At 36.6% G+C, this 16,547-nt stretch overlaps 2 protein-coding genes, 1 non-coding gene and 1 pseudogene across 4 annotated transcripts; all 4 read left to right on the plus strand.

The window, feature by feature from the left end:
• Positions 1 to 5,694: 5,694 nt before the first annotated feature.
• Positions 5,695 to 6,138, plus strand: LOC145016620 (uncharacterized). Its single transcript, XM_078974876.1, has one exon. It carries the CDS (start codon positions 5,695 to 5,697, stop codon positions 6,136 to 6,138), a length of 444 nt encoding a protein of 147 aa, XP_078831002.1.
• Positions 6,139 to 6,150: 12 nt separating this feature from the next.
• Positions 6,151 to 7,530, plus strand: LOC145016621 (uncharacterized). The gene is made up of 2 exons (XM_078974877.1): positions 6,151 to 6,233; positions 7,032 to 7,530. The coding sequence occupies exons 1-2, from the start codon at positions 6,151 to 6,153 to the stop codon at positions 7,528 to 7,530; spliced, it is 582 nt and encodes a 193-aa protein (XP_078831003.1).
• A 2,314-nt stretch (positions 7,531 to 9,844) lies between these two features.
• Positions 9,845 to 11,233, plus strand: LOC145015351 (delta(12) fatty acid desaturase DES8.11 pseudogene; annotated as a pseudogene). The gene is made up of 2 exons (XR_013665847.1): positions 9,845 to 9,863; positions 9,967 to 11,233. The product of XR_013665847.1 is annotated as a delta(12) fatty acid desaturase DES8.11 pseudogene (transcript).
• Positions 11,234 to 15,000: 3,767 nt separating this feature from the next.
• On the plus strand, positions 15,001 to 15,107 carry LOC145019103 (small nucleolar RNA R71). Its single transcript, XR_013667421.1, has one exon. It is a non-coding gene; the product is annotated as a small nucleolar RNA R71 (small nucleolar RNA).
• The last annotated feature ends 1,440 nt before the right edge of the window (positions 15,108 to 16,547 follow it).

Here is a 16,547-nt window from a genome sequence, read left to right on the forward strand (position 1 = left end):
GGTCAACTGGAAGTTGACTTTGACTTGGACTTTGACCTGGTCAAGGGTAAAATGGTCATTTTACCCTAAGTACAGCTAGCAGTGTTTGACTGATCGTTTTGTGGGAATTATAGCTGGAGGACTTCCGGAACAGCAGCAACAACAGTAGTCAGTCACTTCCTACCCAAATCAGTAGCTACTTTGAGGTGAGTTACCTTCCAGTAGCGGTGGGTCTATGGCCATAATGCCAACCCACTAGTAGGATACGTATGATAGATGATTGTCTTTATGATATCATCTAGGTTTGCTACTACCTGATATGTTATATGCTAGCATGATATGTTGTATGTGATCGTAGTAGAGTTCGGTTGTTAGGACCGAAGGGTAGTCAGACACCCCAGATACGTCTGATAGTATGTGATGATATGTTTGCATGATGGCTTTTTATGTTATATGCGATAGAGGTAGTAGGAGGGGACCAGTCCCCGAGTTAGGTTGTTAGGATTGAAGGGTAGTTCAGGCACACCAGATATGTCTGATATTATGTTTGTGTTATGTTATATGTGATAGTAGTAGTAGGGGTGAAATAGTCCCCGAGGTTTAGTTGTTAGGACCGAAGGGTAGTCAGCATCCCATAATAGCTCGACATGGGTAGGTCAGCGCCCCAAAATGGCTTGACACGGGAAGGACGACACCCTAGAATGGCTGCATGGGTAGGTCGGCACCCCAGAATGCCCGTACCGGGTAGGTCAGGCACCCCAGATATGCCTGGCAGTATGTGTGTGATATAATTGTATGGTATGTGGTACGATAGGGGACTCACTAAGCATCGTGCTTACAGTTTTCAGTTTTGGTTTCAGGTACCTCTTCAGCGAAGGGGAAGGAGCTGGCGTGGTAGCGGCACATCATACACACACGTTGGTTTTCCATATTATAAGATGTTCTAGGATTGTACTCTAACATTATTATTATTATCATGTTTTGGGTTTTCAGACACGAGATATGTTTTATGAAATCATATGATCAGATGATGTTTTACTACAAATGTTTTACAAACCACTTATTTTAAATGAAATTTTTGGGCGTGAAAATTGGGTCGTTACAGATCTAGTTGAACCGAAGTGGGGGAGAACCCTCCAAGTATTCAGGAGAAATGGCATTCAAAACCTGGAGGAGTTAGTGACCTTCGAGAAGAAAAAAGGAGAGCAGTCTGAGGGGCTGCGTAGGTAAGGGAGTGCATGGATTGGGAGTTTGAGCAACCTCCCATTGATGAGTTTGTATATATTTCTTTGCTGAAGGCTGGTTTGAGAAACCAGGTTGGGGGGATCGATCGCATGACTCGAGTAAGTCGGGATGTAGATCATGTGAATGACCGACACGGGATGCTTTCGGATTTTAGTTAGTGGTAGACTCAGCATTGAGAGTGCGGTAGGACTGAGGGATAGGTGCAACATTCGTTAGTAACCAGTTAGAGGAGTGTGGGAGTTGGCTCATATCTCCTAATTAGCGGAGTTTGGGCGAGGCCTTTATCTTCTAGTTAATATGCCGGAGATCGATAAAGGGTAGTTGTTGAGTTTCAGGAAGGTTTTATACCGCGTAGTTCTAGATGGGTGAGACCCGAGGGCGTGGTCGCTCAGTAGTATGGATTGGGTGGGAGTTGTGGGTGAGGCCTGTATGTTAGTAGTGATACAGGTGGGACCTGGTAGAGACCTTAGGGTCAAGATAAGGGATCGAGAATCCCAGGACTAGTAGAGCCAGTATGGCAGGTTAGATAGAGCAGTTTCCTTCGGAAATCGCTGGGAGCGACTGAGTGTTTGAGCTTAGGTGAAGTAACCGGTGGGAGTCCGATAACCCAGATTATGACAGATTAGTTGGGATAGGGTAGTCTCGATTCGTCTGGAAAGCGGACAGGATATAGTAGGACCTTCGGACGGGGAGCACCAAATGGGGATTGTCGGTAGGGTAAGAGTCGTGTTCTATGGATTTTTTGTGATTAGAAGTGCTTTTGAGGTACATATCTTTTTGGATTATTTTTGGGAGGTCAAGGGAAGAGGTGCTTTGGGGATCGGACCCGACAGGTGATGTGTGCATAGGACAGGAATGCTGTAAGCAGATTGAAGGATAGTTGGTCATAGCAGACTTCGAGGATAAAGTCTAGTTTAAGTGGGGAGAGTTGTAACACTCTGTTATGAAAGTATTCATTTATGGATTTCAAAGGCCAAGGCTAGGGGAATTTTGTACTTTCAAGAGTTCGGAGTTTCATTCGAGAAGTTTTGGGTCGGGGTGTGTCGCTAGAAGCGTAGGGCATCTCGCCACCTTTTCGTGGATATAAAGTTTGTTAGAACGAACTCAGAATGAAGGAGTTATAGCACTTTAAAGTTGTTGATAGAAATGGCCCCTAATGGAAATAAATTACTAGAGGAACCATGCATGCAAGGTGGTAAACACACGTGTACGCCCAACGTAAGGCTGGGGTACGCCCAACATTTAAGGGTAAAAGGATCGCGGGTGCTTAAGGCATACACCCAGCATACAGGAAGTACGCCCACTGTCCAGAAACCCTAATTTTAGGGCCAAGCCACTATATAAAGAACATAACACCCAGGTTGATAGCCTCCATCTCATTTTTAGGCAGTCTCCACGAAACCCTCACCCTTCTTGAGTGTTTTTGAAGCTTTGGTGGCCGTTAAGTGAGTATTTGGGTGTTGTAAAGCCATTCCAAAACAAGAGAAGAGATTAGCAAGGTGGTGGATTGAAAGGGAAGCTGTGGATATGAGATTCTGGTTCCATTTCGGACCATTGTGAGGTATAAAGTCTGAAACTTTCCTTAAGTATGCTTAGATCAATGTTAATGGAAGTTTTGGGTCTTTTTGGTTCCAAAATTTGACCTTTATGTCACAACTCGCCTTCTAGGTCCAGGGTTTCCACCCTTAGTGTCATATGAGTCCCATAAGTAGTAAAGTTTCAACCTTTAGGAATCATTGTGTCCTAGCATGAGATCTAGCCCTTGGAATGAAAGCATGTTATCACCTTTTGAGTTTGGGCTTGTTTGGAGGATTGCAAGTCACCAAGTTAGTGAATTTATGGTTTAAGACATCAGTAAGGACATGGATCTGAGTTGGTAGCCTTTAGAGTGGAGTATCAAGCACTTAATGAAAAAGTGTCTTAACAGGAGGATTACGATGAGCGTACGAGCAGGTACGCCTAGTGTACTTACTATCAGGCTAGTACACTTAGAATACATTGGAGTATGCCCAGCGTACTCCGCAGAGTTGGGCTTTATGCATATTGGGCCTTGGTGTGGGTTGTGTTTTGGATTTTGGTCCTTTGTGCCATGGTGGGTCATCAGGAATCAGTTATATGCGCCAAGGAATATATAATTAGGCTTAGGGTAAGGCTCATTAAGGGATTGGGCCCAATGTAGCAAATTGGGCCATTAGTGGGTCACTAGTGGGCTTGGGAAGCTTACCTAGTGTTGGACTTTGAATATGTATCAAGTTGAACTAGGAGGGGTAGAATGGTCATTCTACCCTATGAAGAATTATTGTATTGGGCTAAGTATTATTGTGGTGTTTATAGTTAGGGGAGCTACAGGAGCAGCATTGCGGGGATTGGCAGATAGCAGCTTGAGGGATATCAACAAGGTTTCAGCAGTGCAAGGTGAGTTTCCTCACTGTGTGAATAGGTCTACAGCCACAATGCCAACCCATGTAGTCTATAAGTAGGAAGACTCGTGGGTTAGCCTTAGGCACTGTATGCTAGAATATGATTCCAAATCAAGGTCCGATGTCGGGCGGGTGCCTGAGGAATGTTTGCATGATAGTTTATACTTGTTGTATGTGTGATACTTATATGTGCCTGGTAGGGAGGTGAGTGTGGGCGAGGTCTCGTATCTCACCATTAGCCGAGCATGGACGGGGTTCCGTTTCTCCTTAGTAGTAGAGCATGGGCATGAACCGAGATAGAAGAGAGGTGAGTGTGGGCGGGGGCCCTTATCTCACTAACAGTACGAGTGTGGACGGGGTTCCATGAATCGTTAGTAGCAGGCCAGGGGTGAGGCCTTAGTTAGACGATGCCTTAGATCAGGAGTATTGTAGAGTGTGATAGTTTCTGGTTGTGTGTTATTTTATATTTTGTATGTATTCAGTGGGCGAGGCCCAGAGACAGGCGGGGCCTAAGAGAAACGGATCTGTGTACCGAGCGGGGATCGACGCCGGGCGGGGATGTCTACTCTGATAAAATAAAATAATGTCTACTCTGATAAAATAAAATAATGTTTTAGACATGATACTCTGATGTGATATGTTTTGAATGAATGATTGACACTTGCAGTTTATTTATTAAATTAAAAACAAAATTTTTGGTCATGATTTTTTGGTCGTTACAGATTCACTAGTGTTTGGTTCGAGTTAAATTAGATTTACAACTGATTGATTAATTTGGTTTATTAAATAAATCCAATATATGATTGCAGGGGCGAAGTATATAAAGGGCCAAGAGGGATTGTTCCCCCCCTCCCCCCTCCCTGATTTTTTTATTAGAAGTGCAAATAGCCCATATATGTTTTATCCATATTAGGCCTAGAAATTAAAAAATTGGTCTTTGACCCCTCCTATGCTTTCGAATTGTCCAAATCAAACAAAAAAACTGATCGTCATTCACATTCATTCGTCCTTACCCTCTTCTGAAGTCTGAACCCTGCATTCACTGCTGTTGTTGCTTGCTGTCACGTTGTTGTTGTCTTGTTGATCAGAAGATCAGTGATAATTAAATAAAACCGATCACGACTGCCTTGTTCAGTAATTCTCCATGTATGAAGTTCTAAAATCTTGCTGGAAGCCTGGAAATCAATTGATGATCACGTTTGTTTTTTTTTTTTTTTTTTTTTTTTTTTTTTTTTTTTTTTTTTTTCAGAATGCAAAAATAAAAATCTCAGTTATCCATTTTTCTTAGAAATCAGAATTAGAAACTCATTCAATGCTTAACTATTTACAATGGTTATTCATTATTTTTTTAGTTAATTGATTAAGATTTCTGGTTGTTATTAGTATTGTTAGAGTATTAGTTGAATGATTTCTTAGATATAAGATTTGTAGAATTTGGAGAATTGTTAATTAACTGATTTTAGAATTTTGCAAAATTTTGCAGAAACAATATTTTTTTGCAGAATTTGGGCTGTTGGTTTATGAGCTTATGATTTCAATTTTTATTATTACAGATACAATCATACAAATCTTACAATTTCATAGGAAAGATGAAAACCATTGATTCTTTTTTTAAAATAAAGAATGATGATGGAGAATCTCATAATGGAAATCAACAAAGTAAACGCCACGAAGCTTCAACAAGTGAGATGCAACCGCATTAACATGAAAACCAACAAGAGAATGATACTGCTGAAGCTATACAATCAAATCCTAATGAAGTGGATCTAAAGCATTTAGAAAGAGATCCCGCTAAGCGAAAACAAATATTGGAATATTCGGTTAATTTAAGGTAACAAGTAAGACGAGCTTATATGACTTTAGGACCTTTCCAAATATGTCTTCAAGAATATCAAGCTAATGGTTCAAGGAAATGTCCTCGTAGATTCCAATGTTCTTGGTTCAACATTTTCCCTAATTGGTTAGAGTATTCTCCAACAACACATGCTTCTAATTGTTTTATTTGTTATATATTTAATGATAAACCAATTGTGTGTCATGGTTATTTATGATGCGAACTTGGAAAAAAGTTAATGATGGGAAAAAATGTGCATTCTTGAAGCACATTGGTTGTTCACAACATAGAAATGGTATTACATTTGAAGAAAACTTGATAAACCAAGCAAGACACATTGAAAATATCATATTGAAGCAAAATAAAGCACAAATATTAAAGAACCATTTGCAATTACAAGCTTCAATTGACACAGTCCGTTGGTTGACATTTCAAGCTTGTGCTTTACAAGGACATGATGAAACGCCTAACTCCAAAAATCGAGGTAATTTTCTTCAACTACTTAAACTTCTAGCATCTTATAATGATGAAGATGCAAATGTTATATTAGAGAATGCTCTTTATAATTCAAAGTATACTTCTGGAGATATTCAAAAAGAAATTCTTAGTATTATTGCAAATAAAGTTAGGAAGCATATTCGTAGTGAAGTCGGGGATTGATACTTCTGTGTCATGGTTGATGAGTCACGAGATGAGTCTAAAAAAGAGCAAATGGCCATAGTTTTGAGATTTTTTGATGCAGAAGGGATCATACGGTAAAGGTTTTGGGATTTGGTTCATGTTAGGGATACGTTATCATTAACCTTGAAAACAAATATGTGGAGACAACTTGTGCACTATCAATTTGATGTTAGTAAAATTCGTGGCCAAGGTTATGATGGTGCTAGCAATATGAGAGGGGAATGGAATGAATTACAGACACTTGTTATTAAGGATTGTCCTTATGCGTAGGGGTGAGAATTATTTGGTCCATAACCAAAAAGCCTGAAAACCAAATCGAACTGAAATCGATTTCAGACCGAACCATATTCAAATTTGGTTTTCGGTTTGGTTTGAGACCAAACCGAAGTGTGAATTTGGTTTTTGGTTCAATTTTCAATCTCATGAAGTTTAAACCAAACCGAACTGAAAAAACTGAATTTAATAAATAATTTAATTAAAAAAAAATTATATTTTATATTTTATATTAAATAAAAACATTAATTATAAAGTAAAAATCATTTTAACTCACTTACTCTTTGGATCATTTTGTATGAAACTTTAGATATTTCTCTTTGTAATTTCCGGTTTCTATGGTAAACACATTTTAATTTATGTTTGAATTTTTTTTAAGTTTATATTTGGTTTCCTCGGTTTTCAAATTGAACCAAACCGAATTAGAATTCGGTTTTCAGTTTGGTCTAGAGAATTTTAATTCGATTTGGTTCGGTTTTCGAATTGGACCACAAAAATTTTCAAACCGAGGAAACCGATTCGAGGAAACCGAAAAACCAAAACAACGAACCGATTTTCACCCCTACTTATGCATATTATGTTCATTGCTTTGCTCATAGATTACAACCAGCACTGGTGGCTGCTTCAATAAATGTAGTTTGTGCTTCTAGTAAGCGTCATGATGAGTTACAAAAAGCAAAGACAATTGAGATTGAACATTTATTGGAACTTAGTGAAATCGAATCAGGTAAAGGATTGAATCAAGTTGGGACCTTAAGAAGAGCTGGTGATACACGTTGGAGTTCTCATTTTCATTTTGTTTGCAGTTTGCTTAACATGTTTGATTGTAATCGTGTTGTTCTCCAAGGAATAAATGATAATGTATCTGCTACTTATTCTCAATGCGGAGATGCTGATGCAGCTTACTGTTACCTGAAATTATTTGAGTTTGTGTTAATTCTTCACTTGATGAAAGAAGTAATGAGAAAAATTGATATACTTTCTCAAGCTCTACAAAAGAAATCCCAAGATATTCTTAATGTCATGGAGTTAGTTTCAGCAACAAAGGAGAGTCTAAATGATTTCAGGAACAACATATGGGATTCTTTACTTGAATAGTTAAAAAAAATTGTGATAAACATCAAGTAGATACGCCGGATATGAAAGCTCCATATACTTCTTCTCGATATCGGCCTCGAAAAAACGATAATCAGTTTACTTTTGAACATTTTTATCGAGTAGATTTGTTTACATCCACATTGGACAAATAGTTACATATGTTAAATAGTAGATTCAATGATCATACGATTGAGTTGTTAAGTCTTAGTTCTAGTTTAGTTTCTAAAGAACACCCTAAAGTGATTAACGCTGATCAGATTTGTCTTCTTGTTGAGAAGTATTATCTTGAAGATTTTATGGAGCAAGAGAGAACTCAATTACGTTATCAGTTGGATATTTTTAATATGGATATGACAAAGAATCCTAGGCTAAGTCGTGTATTAACTATTGCTGACCTATGAAAGGGTCTTGTGGAAACTTATAACATGAGACATATTATTTGCTTGATAGGGTGGTTCGGTTAATCTTGACACTTCTAGTTTCTACTGCAACAACAGAGAGGGGATTTTCAGCAATGAAAATATTCAAGAACCGCATTCGCAATAAGATGTCAGATGACTTTCTCGCAAACAACTTGGTGGTTTACATAGAAAGAGAAATTGTTGAAAATATTGATACGAAGTCGGTAATTGATGAATTTAAAGACCTTAAAGGTCGTCAGGATGAATTGTAATTCTTCTTCTAGGTATTTTTGGTGTATAATTGTTGAAAAAAATGGTTTCTTTTTATGTGTAAGAACAGAAATTTTAGGTATTTTTGGGAAGTAATTTTAGGTATTTTTGGTTTTTAATTGCTAATTTTTCTTTTGGTTTTTTCATGTATAAAAACGTAAATTTTAGTTTCTAATACTTTCGGCCCCCCAAAATCAATTGTTCAAGCTCCGCCCCTATATTCTTGGTTGTAATATATTTGCTCCTACAATTATTTTTTCACTTTTCTGTTTAACCCTAGTTTTTTTTGTCAAAACTATAGTCCTATTCACAAAGATAATAAGATTCAAGTTCAATAAGAATGATGGTCATGCAAACTCAATTAAACTCAACAATAAACAGAAAAGTAGTTCTCATAAGCATAGAAGGTTCTTTAAGAAGCTAATGTAACAAATAAACAACTAGACATCATCCAAACTATAAATCAAACCATAAAAAGTCAAGTAATCTAAAATAAATGAAAGTCATAGGTTTTTAGCCCATGATTTAAGCAAGTAAACAAAGAAAAACAAAATTCAGCTTAGCCTTCATTATTAAACTAAAGAAGAAAAACGAAATCGGAAGTTGTATAGCTTCAAATCTCACGAATCAAAGATATGATCGACCTTCTGCAACTCCAAGCTTCAAAGGTTGTTTTTGGCCTTCAAAGGACGATAATAGCTCCAAAAAAATTGAGTTTTCGGAGAGTAATGACTTCTATATATAGTTTCCTGAATCTTGATCACCACGACGTGGTAAGTCCACCACGCCGTGGCCTTTGTGTTTATCATGTATTCAACAAGTCATCTAGATCCATCCGGGAAATCCAAAACACCACGTCGTGGTAAGTACATAGGTTTTCAGAAGATCACAAAAAAAATCACCGTTCCTGCTGAATCTGTCGCGATGAATATTCATGTCGTCGGCACAAATTTTCAAGTCAAACAATCATAGTCAATGTTGGCAAAAGTTATGACGACGACATGTCGTCGGCATAGCCTTTCCTTAAGCGATGACAATAGTAATGAGGATAGGTGTCTCCGCCATAGATTTTTATTGTTGTTTTCAAACTAAACGGTCAAGACCCAAAAAAAAAAAAAAATCATATATATGAATATTGTTTTGAAAAGGTTATTTTTACGATCCAAAAAGAATTAACACTGATCTATATAAAACATTTATGTTTTAATTCAAAAGCGCGATACATTTTATTTACCTAGATGCATGTTACTTATATTCTTTGCATTCAAGTCTATATGAATGCTTTTCGACGGTATAAAATTAAATAGTTAATATTTCTTCAACTAACAATCTTTTGGATTATCTATAAATAAATAATAATTTGTTTTGGATATATAAGTTTTTACACATGCATAATGCGTGTGGTATATACATGTACTGTCACATAACCTCTAAGAATCTACATATTTAAATATTTACACATTAATGCGTCTAGTATTTAAAGCCGCCAAATTGGAATGGTCGTCTCCTAAACCGTAAAAGTTACTAAAACCTTAAAATAATGGTAAATAGACAGTAGGTCAAGTGAGGTGATAATTTTTTTTAATTAATCCTGACTATAAATAAGTAGCAGCCCGACCCCAAGACAGTATCAGTGTATTACCAGGTGAAGAGATCTCAAACGTAAGATATAGGTTTTTTTTTTTCCCACGAGCTTTAGGTTTTTGTAATTAACTCTTTCTATGTTTAGCTTACATAAATCTCACAATACTCTTTACATTTGCAGGTTAATCATATCTATCAACAGTATGGGTGCAGGTGGTAGGATGTCAAACGATCCATTTGATGGTAAAAAGATTCTGGAACGTGTGCCGGTTGATCCGCTGTTTTCATTAAGTGATTTAAAGAAAGCGATCCCTGCCCATTGCTTCAAGCGATCCGTCATCCGTTCATCTTACTATGTTGTTCACGATCTGATAGTTGCCTACGTTTTCTACTTCCTTGCGAATACATATATTCCTTTTCTTCCAGCTCCTTTGGCTTACTTAGCTTGGCCGGTCTATTGGTTCTGTCAAGCAAGCATCCTCACGGGCTTATGGGTCATCGGCCATGAATGCGGTCACCATGCCTTTAGCGAATACCAATGGATTGATGACACTGTCGGCTTCATCCTCCACTCAACTCTCATGACACCCTATTTCTCATGGAAATATAGCCATCGAAATCACCATGCCAACACAAATTCTCTTGATAATGATGAAGTTTACATTCCTAAACGCAAGTCTAAAGTCAGGTGGTACTCAAAACTTCTTAACAACCCACCTGGTCGAGTGTTCACTTTGGTTTTTAGGTTCACCCTAGGATTTCCTTTATACCTCTTAACTAATATTTCTGGCAAGAAATATGGAAGGTTTGCCAACCACTTTGATCCCATGAGTCCAATTTTCACTGAGCGTGAGCGAATCCAGGTGCTGTTATCAGATCTTGGTCTTCTTGCGGTCTTTTATGCAATCAAGATTGCTGTAACAACAAAAGGAGTTGCTTGGGTAACTTGCATGTATGGAGTTCCGGTGGTAGGAGTGCATGTATTTTTCGTTATCATAACGTATTTGCACCACACCCATCTATCGCTGCCTCATTATGATTCAACGGAATGGAACTGGATCAAAGGGGCCCTATCAACAATTGACAGGGACTTTGGATTCCTTAATAGGGTTTTCCATGACGTTACACACACTCACGTATTGCATCATTTGATTTCATACATTCCACATTATCATGCAAAGGAGGCAAGGGATGCAATCATTCCAGTTTTGGGTGAGTATTATAAGATCGATAGGACTCCAATATTTAAAGCAATGTGGAGAGAGGCTAAAGAATGCATCTATATCGAGCCTGATGAAGATAGCCACCACAAAGGTGTATTTTGGTACCATAAAATGTGATCATTTGCTATATCATTTCCCTTTTAAATTATTATATTTAGCGTATGATTTTGGACCATTATAAAAAAATGTAATAAAATAATTCAGAGGTTTTCTAAATGAGAAATTAATATTGTTATCCAGATGATAAGTTTTATCTTGTGTATCATTTTATTTAATTGAAATGCGTATCCAATTAAATGAGAAATTGTTTTATGTGACCATTAATTATCAATATGCTCTTGTTTCAAAGTCATTATTTATCAATTTATACAATTGGTTCATGTTTAAGAACGGTGATTCTATTTTTTTTTTTCTATCCTATCTGAATGCAATGTTCTTGATCAAGTGGTTGAAATCATGTTTTTGGTTATATAGAAAACTGTATTATATAATTAATAATTTTTTTTGAACGACAAATCTAATCTATTCCTACACTACTCCTAATTCTCCACCTATACCCTTCATGGGACTTGAACCCTCAACTTCAAGAAGGGAGGGCAATATCGGATACCGCTGAACCAGAAACCCTTTGGTATATAAACAATAAATACAACTCATTTACTCATTAAAAGCACTTTATTATCATTACTCTATTAATAGCACTTTATTATATATCAGGCATTGTGTATTTGTTTATTGGTTTCGATAGCAATTTTGTTCTTGCTTCAGTTAGGTGGGAATGAAGTAATTAACCCGCTATTTTCAATTCTTTTCATCTTACCAATTTCTAGGTCATCTACTGCTATTTCCATATCGTCTTCCCAACACATTCATGCGAGCAACACATGAAAATCAATTACTCTATCGGCGACACTTCATTTTCCCAAAGTCACGATTTGCTTAGATCCTAACGACAACACTAACTTCATCCCTTCAAACGAATCGAGTTTCTCTGTTTTATCATTTCTCTGATTTGTTACTCCTTTGATGATTAGCAAATGTTTGAAACGTCACAAACGCCTTTTGTGCTTGAAACGGTAACTTTCACTTGTTCATCAGCACTTTACTTATATTCATAACATATTCATATTAGTGCTAGATACAGAGAAATCTATGAATTTTTTGTAAGATTGATCACAGATTGGTTAAAATTGAACTTATGCATTTTATTAACCTAATGTTTCAACATATACACGAACTAATTGTACTGATAATCCTTTATATTCCTTAGTTGGTAGTTGCTACTGAGGGACGATATATTTCGATCAATAGAGTTCTAGGGATTGAGGACTCTTTTTATCGTCTATGTCGACTGATCTATGGATTTGAAACTTCAGGATTAAATCGTCACATATGTGGTCATTTGAAAGCTTGCTATTTTATGCATATTTCTTGTATGTTTGTGTGTGTATATGCATCATTAACTTATATTTGTGGTTGTGTTTGCATATCTGTATCTTCATTGAACTCTTTCATCTTTTGGAAACTAAATATTGCTAGTAGATGGAGGAGTATTCCTTTTATGCAAGAGCTTTTTGCTAATCATGATCCCCTTTCAAGTCAATCTAGATCAGTTAATTACGCCTTTGATGTTGCATTAACATCCCTACTCTTGGTATATTTTGTTTAATGGTATTATATGTAGGGCTTACTACATGTAAATAATGATATAGATTCTAAGATATGTGGTATAGACCATAATGCTACTTAGAAAAATTTAATTTTCGGAAACTACCATAATAGTATTAGTAATATATTATAAGGTCTTGTGCTCTTGATAGAAATTTTAGACAATCTAAGATAACAATGGAAATTTAACAAGTTTTGTCACTATCTTTCTTAGGATTACTAAGAAATGGTGTCACTATCACAATATCAACATCAATCTCGACTGTGAAGACTCTCAATATAAGGATTATGGTTTGATATCACTTGTCAGGTACTCTTTTATAAACTTAAAGAAAGAGTTCATATTTAGTTCATCTATTTGCAGTCTGATTGTCCTTCACACGATGAAATCAGACAACTCCAAATTTACACATTTCTTTAACCTTTAACCATATATATATATATATATATATATATATATATATATATATATATATATATATATATATATATATATATATTTGATTCAAAAGAATATTTTCAAGTTATCTTTTGTATTTGTTACATTTTATTTATTTTGTTATAATTACAACTAATGCTGGGAGTTCACAATAATAACGAAGGCATCAACATATAATTTTGTGAGTACCATAATTTGTAGCCTTCTATAATGCCAAGTAAATTTGTAAAAAATTAAACTTTGAGGTTCATCAGTGCAAAATGAGTGCATATTAAGTCTGGAATGGGGAAACTGAAGTTTTTGTTCTATCTACACTACAACAAATCGAGCCTGTTGCAGGTCAAGTTGTTGCACTTGTCATCTGCCACACCTGAGAACTAGCTTATCAGGTCAGATTTTTATTTGTAACCTCCAACAATTAGATAATGTTAATTTTCATCCATGTCTCACTTTTTGTGTTTTTGGTTATATAGGTCTGTCATGAGTTCGAAAGGTTCAGTAGATACTTGCCTGATCTCAAAGTTGTTGTCTTTTGTGGAGGAGTCAACATAAGGACACATAAGGAGCTGCTAAAGAATAAATATCCCCATACTATTGTCGGAACACATGGGAACACCTAGGAGAGTGCTAGGGCTTTCTAGAGATAAGGATCTTGGATTGAAGTTGTAATAGAAATTCAATGGCCCCTTCCTTATGTCGTGAGACTTTATGTCTCATGTCGTGAGCATGGTCTGAGCCAAAACCACTATTTTAATGGTCTTAATCCATTTAGCCCCTAACCTCACCCTTTCCAGAAGCTAGAGGGGACCCTAATGGTCTATAAAAGTCCTTGCTTTATAGGCATGCATGCAACTTGCATTTCCCTTCATCATTTGTGGTCAAAATATCTAAATGTGGCCACAAATTCTCATTTAAACTCTATTACTCTACCAAAACCTAGATTTGAAGGATATAAGACTCCAAAGGCCACTTAAATCCATAATATTGCTAACATTATGGATTTACTCCACTCTAACCAAGCCAAATCATCATAAAATTGACCAAAAGCCTAGATCTAGCCATGAAATGCAATAAATCATGAGTCTTGATACTTAAAATGGTCCAAGTAAGATGAAAGTTGATGGTGATGATGATCCCAAGCAACTTCTTTCCCAAGATACTTCTTCTTTTTTCTTTTTCCTTCCTTTCTACAAGCCAAATGCTCAACAACTCAAGGTGATATGAAAAATTGGGTTTCTAGAGGCTTAGAGGGTGAGAGCGGCTGAGGATGGGAAAATCTAGCCTCTCATTCCCTTAAATACCTAAAAATTAGGGTTGGGGGTCATTAAGTGATGCTCCCATCGTGAGACCTTACGTCTCACTTTGTAAGACTCCAAAACACGGGTCAACGGCCAGTCACGACGTGGCCTTAAGATCTCAAGTCAAGTAGTTCTCTTCCTTGGATTTCTTGTACTCATCATAAGGTAACCACTTCTTTTTCAGATTTCTCCAGTCTTCATCATAACCATTACCGCTCGAATAGCAAGCTTGAGCCTTTTGGTTTCCATTTTCATCAAGATCACAATCTTTAGTTAAAAGTGGCTCGTTACAGTTTTCACACCCCACTTGTATCGCATCCCTTGTTTGATCCATTTTAGTCATCCTCCTATCCATGTTATGCAATATTGCTAAGACCACCGCCATGTCATCCGAAGTAGAATTCATGATTCCTCTAGTCATATCTTGTCGAGGGTTATGATATTCTATAGAATGTTTGGAGAATTCCTCGATTAGCTCCTTGATCAAGGTCGGTTCTTTCTTTGTGAGTCGACTTTGAGAATCAAGGAGTTGCCTGGTAGTGATGTTTTCTCCATCATAGAAAATTGAGTTCACTTGTTGCACATTTAGATCATTTTGAGGACAATTTCTAAGCAATCCTTTATAACGCTCTCATGCCTCGTCCAGTAACTCTCCCGATTGTTGCTCAAAATTTGCAATATTGTTCTTCAACTTGGAAACTATACAAGGTGGGCAAAACTATTGTATGAACTATTTACAGATTTGTGAACATTTTGTTATCGTGCCTGGAGGTAGTGCCTTTAGCAAATCTTTTACCGCACCCTTAAGAGTAATGGGGAGCATTCTTAGCAAAACTGTTTCATGTGGTATGTTTGCTATGTTGAAGTAGTCGGCGATGTCGTTGACCTCAGTTCAAAGCTGGCTGTTTTGGAAATATGTATTTTAGTGGAGCAGGTATGTGTCCTTTCAGTTCAAAGCTGGATGTGTTGGAAATTGTGGGTTGCACAAGTCCCGGTTCGTTGTCTTCACGCATCCGTCTCTTGTATGTCTTCGACGTTATGTTGGCAATGCCTGTCATGTTGGCTTTTGGTTCGCTTCCGGGTTCGCTTACTTTGTCAGATTCTATTTCGCTTTCTAGCTCGTAAGCTGACTCCTTTTTTAGGAGTCTTCTGAAAACTTTCGAATTCGCTTTATAGAGTTCTTCTGCTTCATTTTCCGAGCTTGGTTGTCTTCTTCTTATGGAATTTTGACTCATGATCGTCAAACGGTGGTATGATTGCTATCTTTGATCATCAGGCCATAAATCACTGAAACAGAAACAAATGAAACACGTAAAAAGAACAAAAAAAAAGACTAAAACTATTACGCCACCATGATGTGGTGCTTATGACCACGACGTGGTAAGTCAAACATAAAAAAACTAAATGAAAATTTAAAAGAAAATAGATAGAAAAATTCCTAATAAAATAGCATATTTAAATTAACTAGAAATGGACCGTTCCTCGACGACAACGCCAAAAACTTGATGCGTAAATAATTATGCACTAGCTAAATCCTACTAGTGTAACTAATTATTACTTCCGAAGACAATGTACCTTGTTGAAAATAGAATAGGACAACAGTTGGGCATCGAACACAGAAAACGAAATGTTTAGCTAATTTTATCTACTAAATACCTAAATTACTATTTGATTAATTAAAAGTGGTTTTCTGTAGTTTTGCAAGACTATAAACTTAATTAACCAAACTATCTATTATCAACTAATGAAATAAAAACTAAATTAAAAACAAGAATCACAAAAGATGATTTTAACCAAGGTGATTGAGAGACTTTCGTTTAGGTTCGATATACTTTCATTTGTGATTGATTTATGGAAGTGCAATGGATTAATGCTTCGTTGGTAACCAATTCCTAAGATGACCAAGTTAATGTTCACTAACTTAATCATTTAGCAAATAAGCTCATTCATACGGTGATCAGACGGATAAACTAACAAATTCACTAGTGTTCGGTTCGAGTTAGATTAGGCTTATACCTGATTGATTAATTTGGTTTATTAAATCAATTCATTATATGATTGGTTGTCATATATTAGCCCCCACAATTATTTACCCACTTTTCTATTTAACCAAAGGTTTTTGTCAAAACTCTAG

Source organism: Lactuca saligna, chromosome 9 (genome assembly GCF_052625555.1).
Source record: "Lactuca saligna cultivar CGN05327 chromosome 9, ASM5262555v1, whole genome shotgun sequence".
Taxonomy (NCBI): Eukaryota; Viridiplantae; Streptophyta; class Magnoliopsida; order Asterales; family Asteraceae; genus Lactuca; species Lactuca saligna.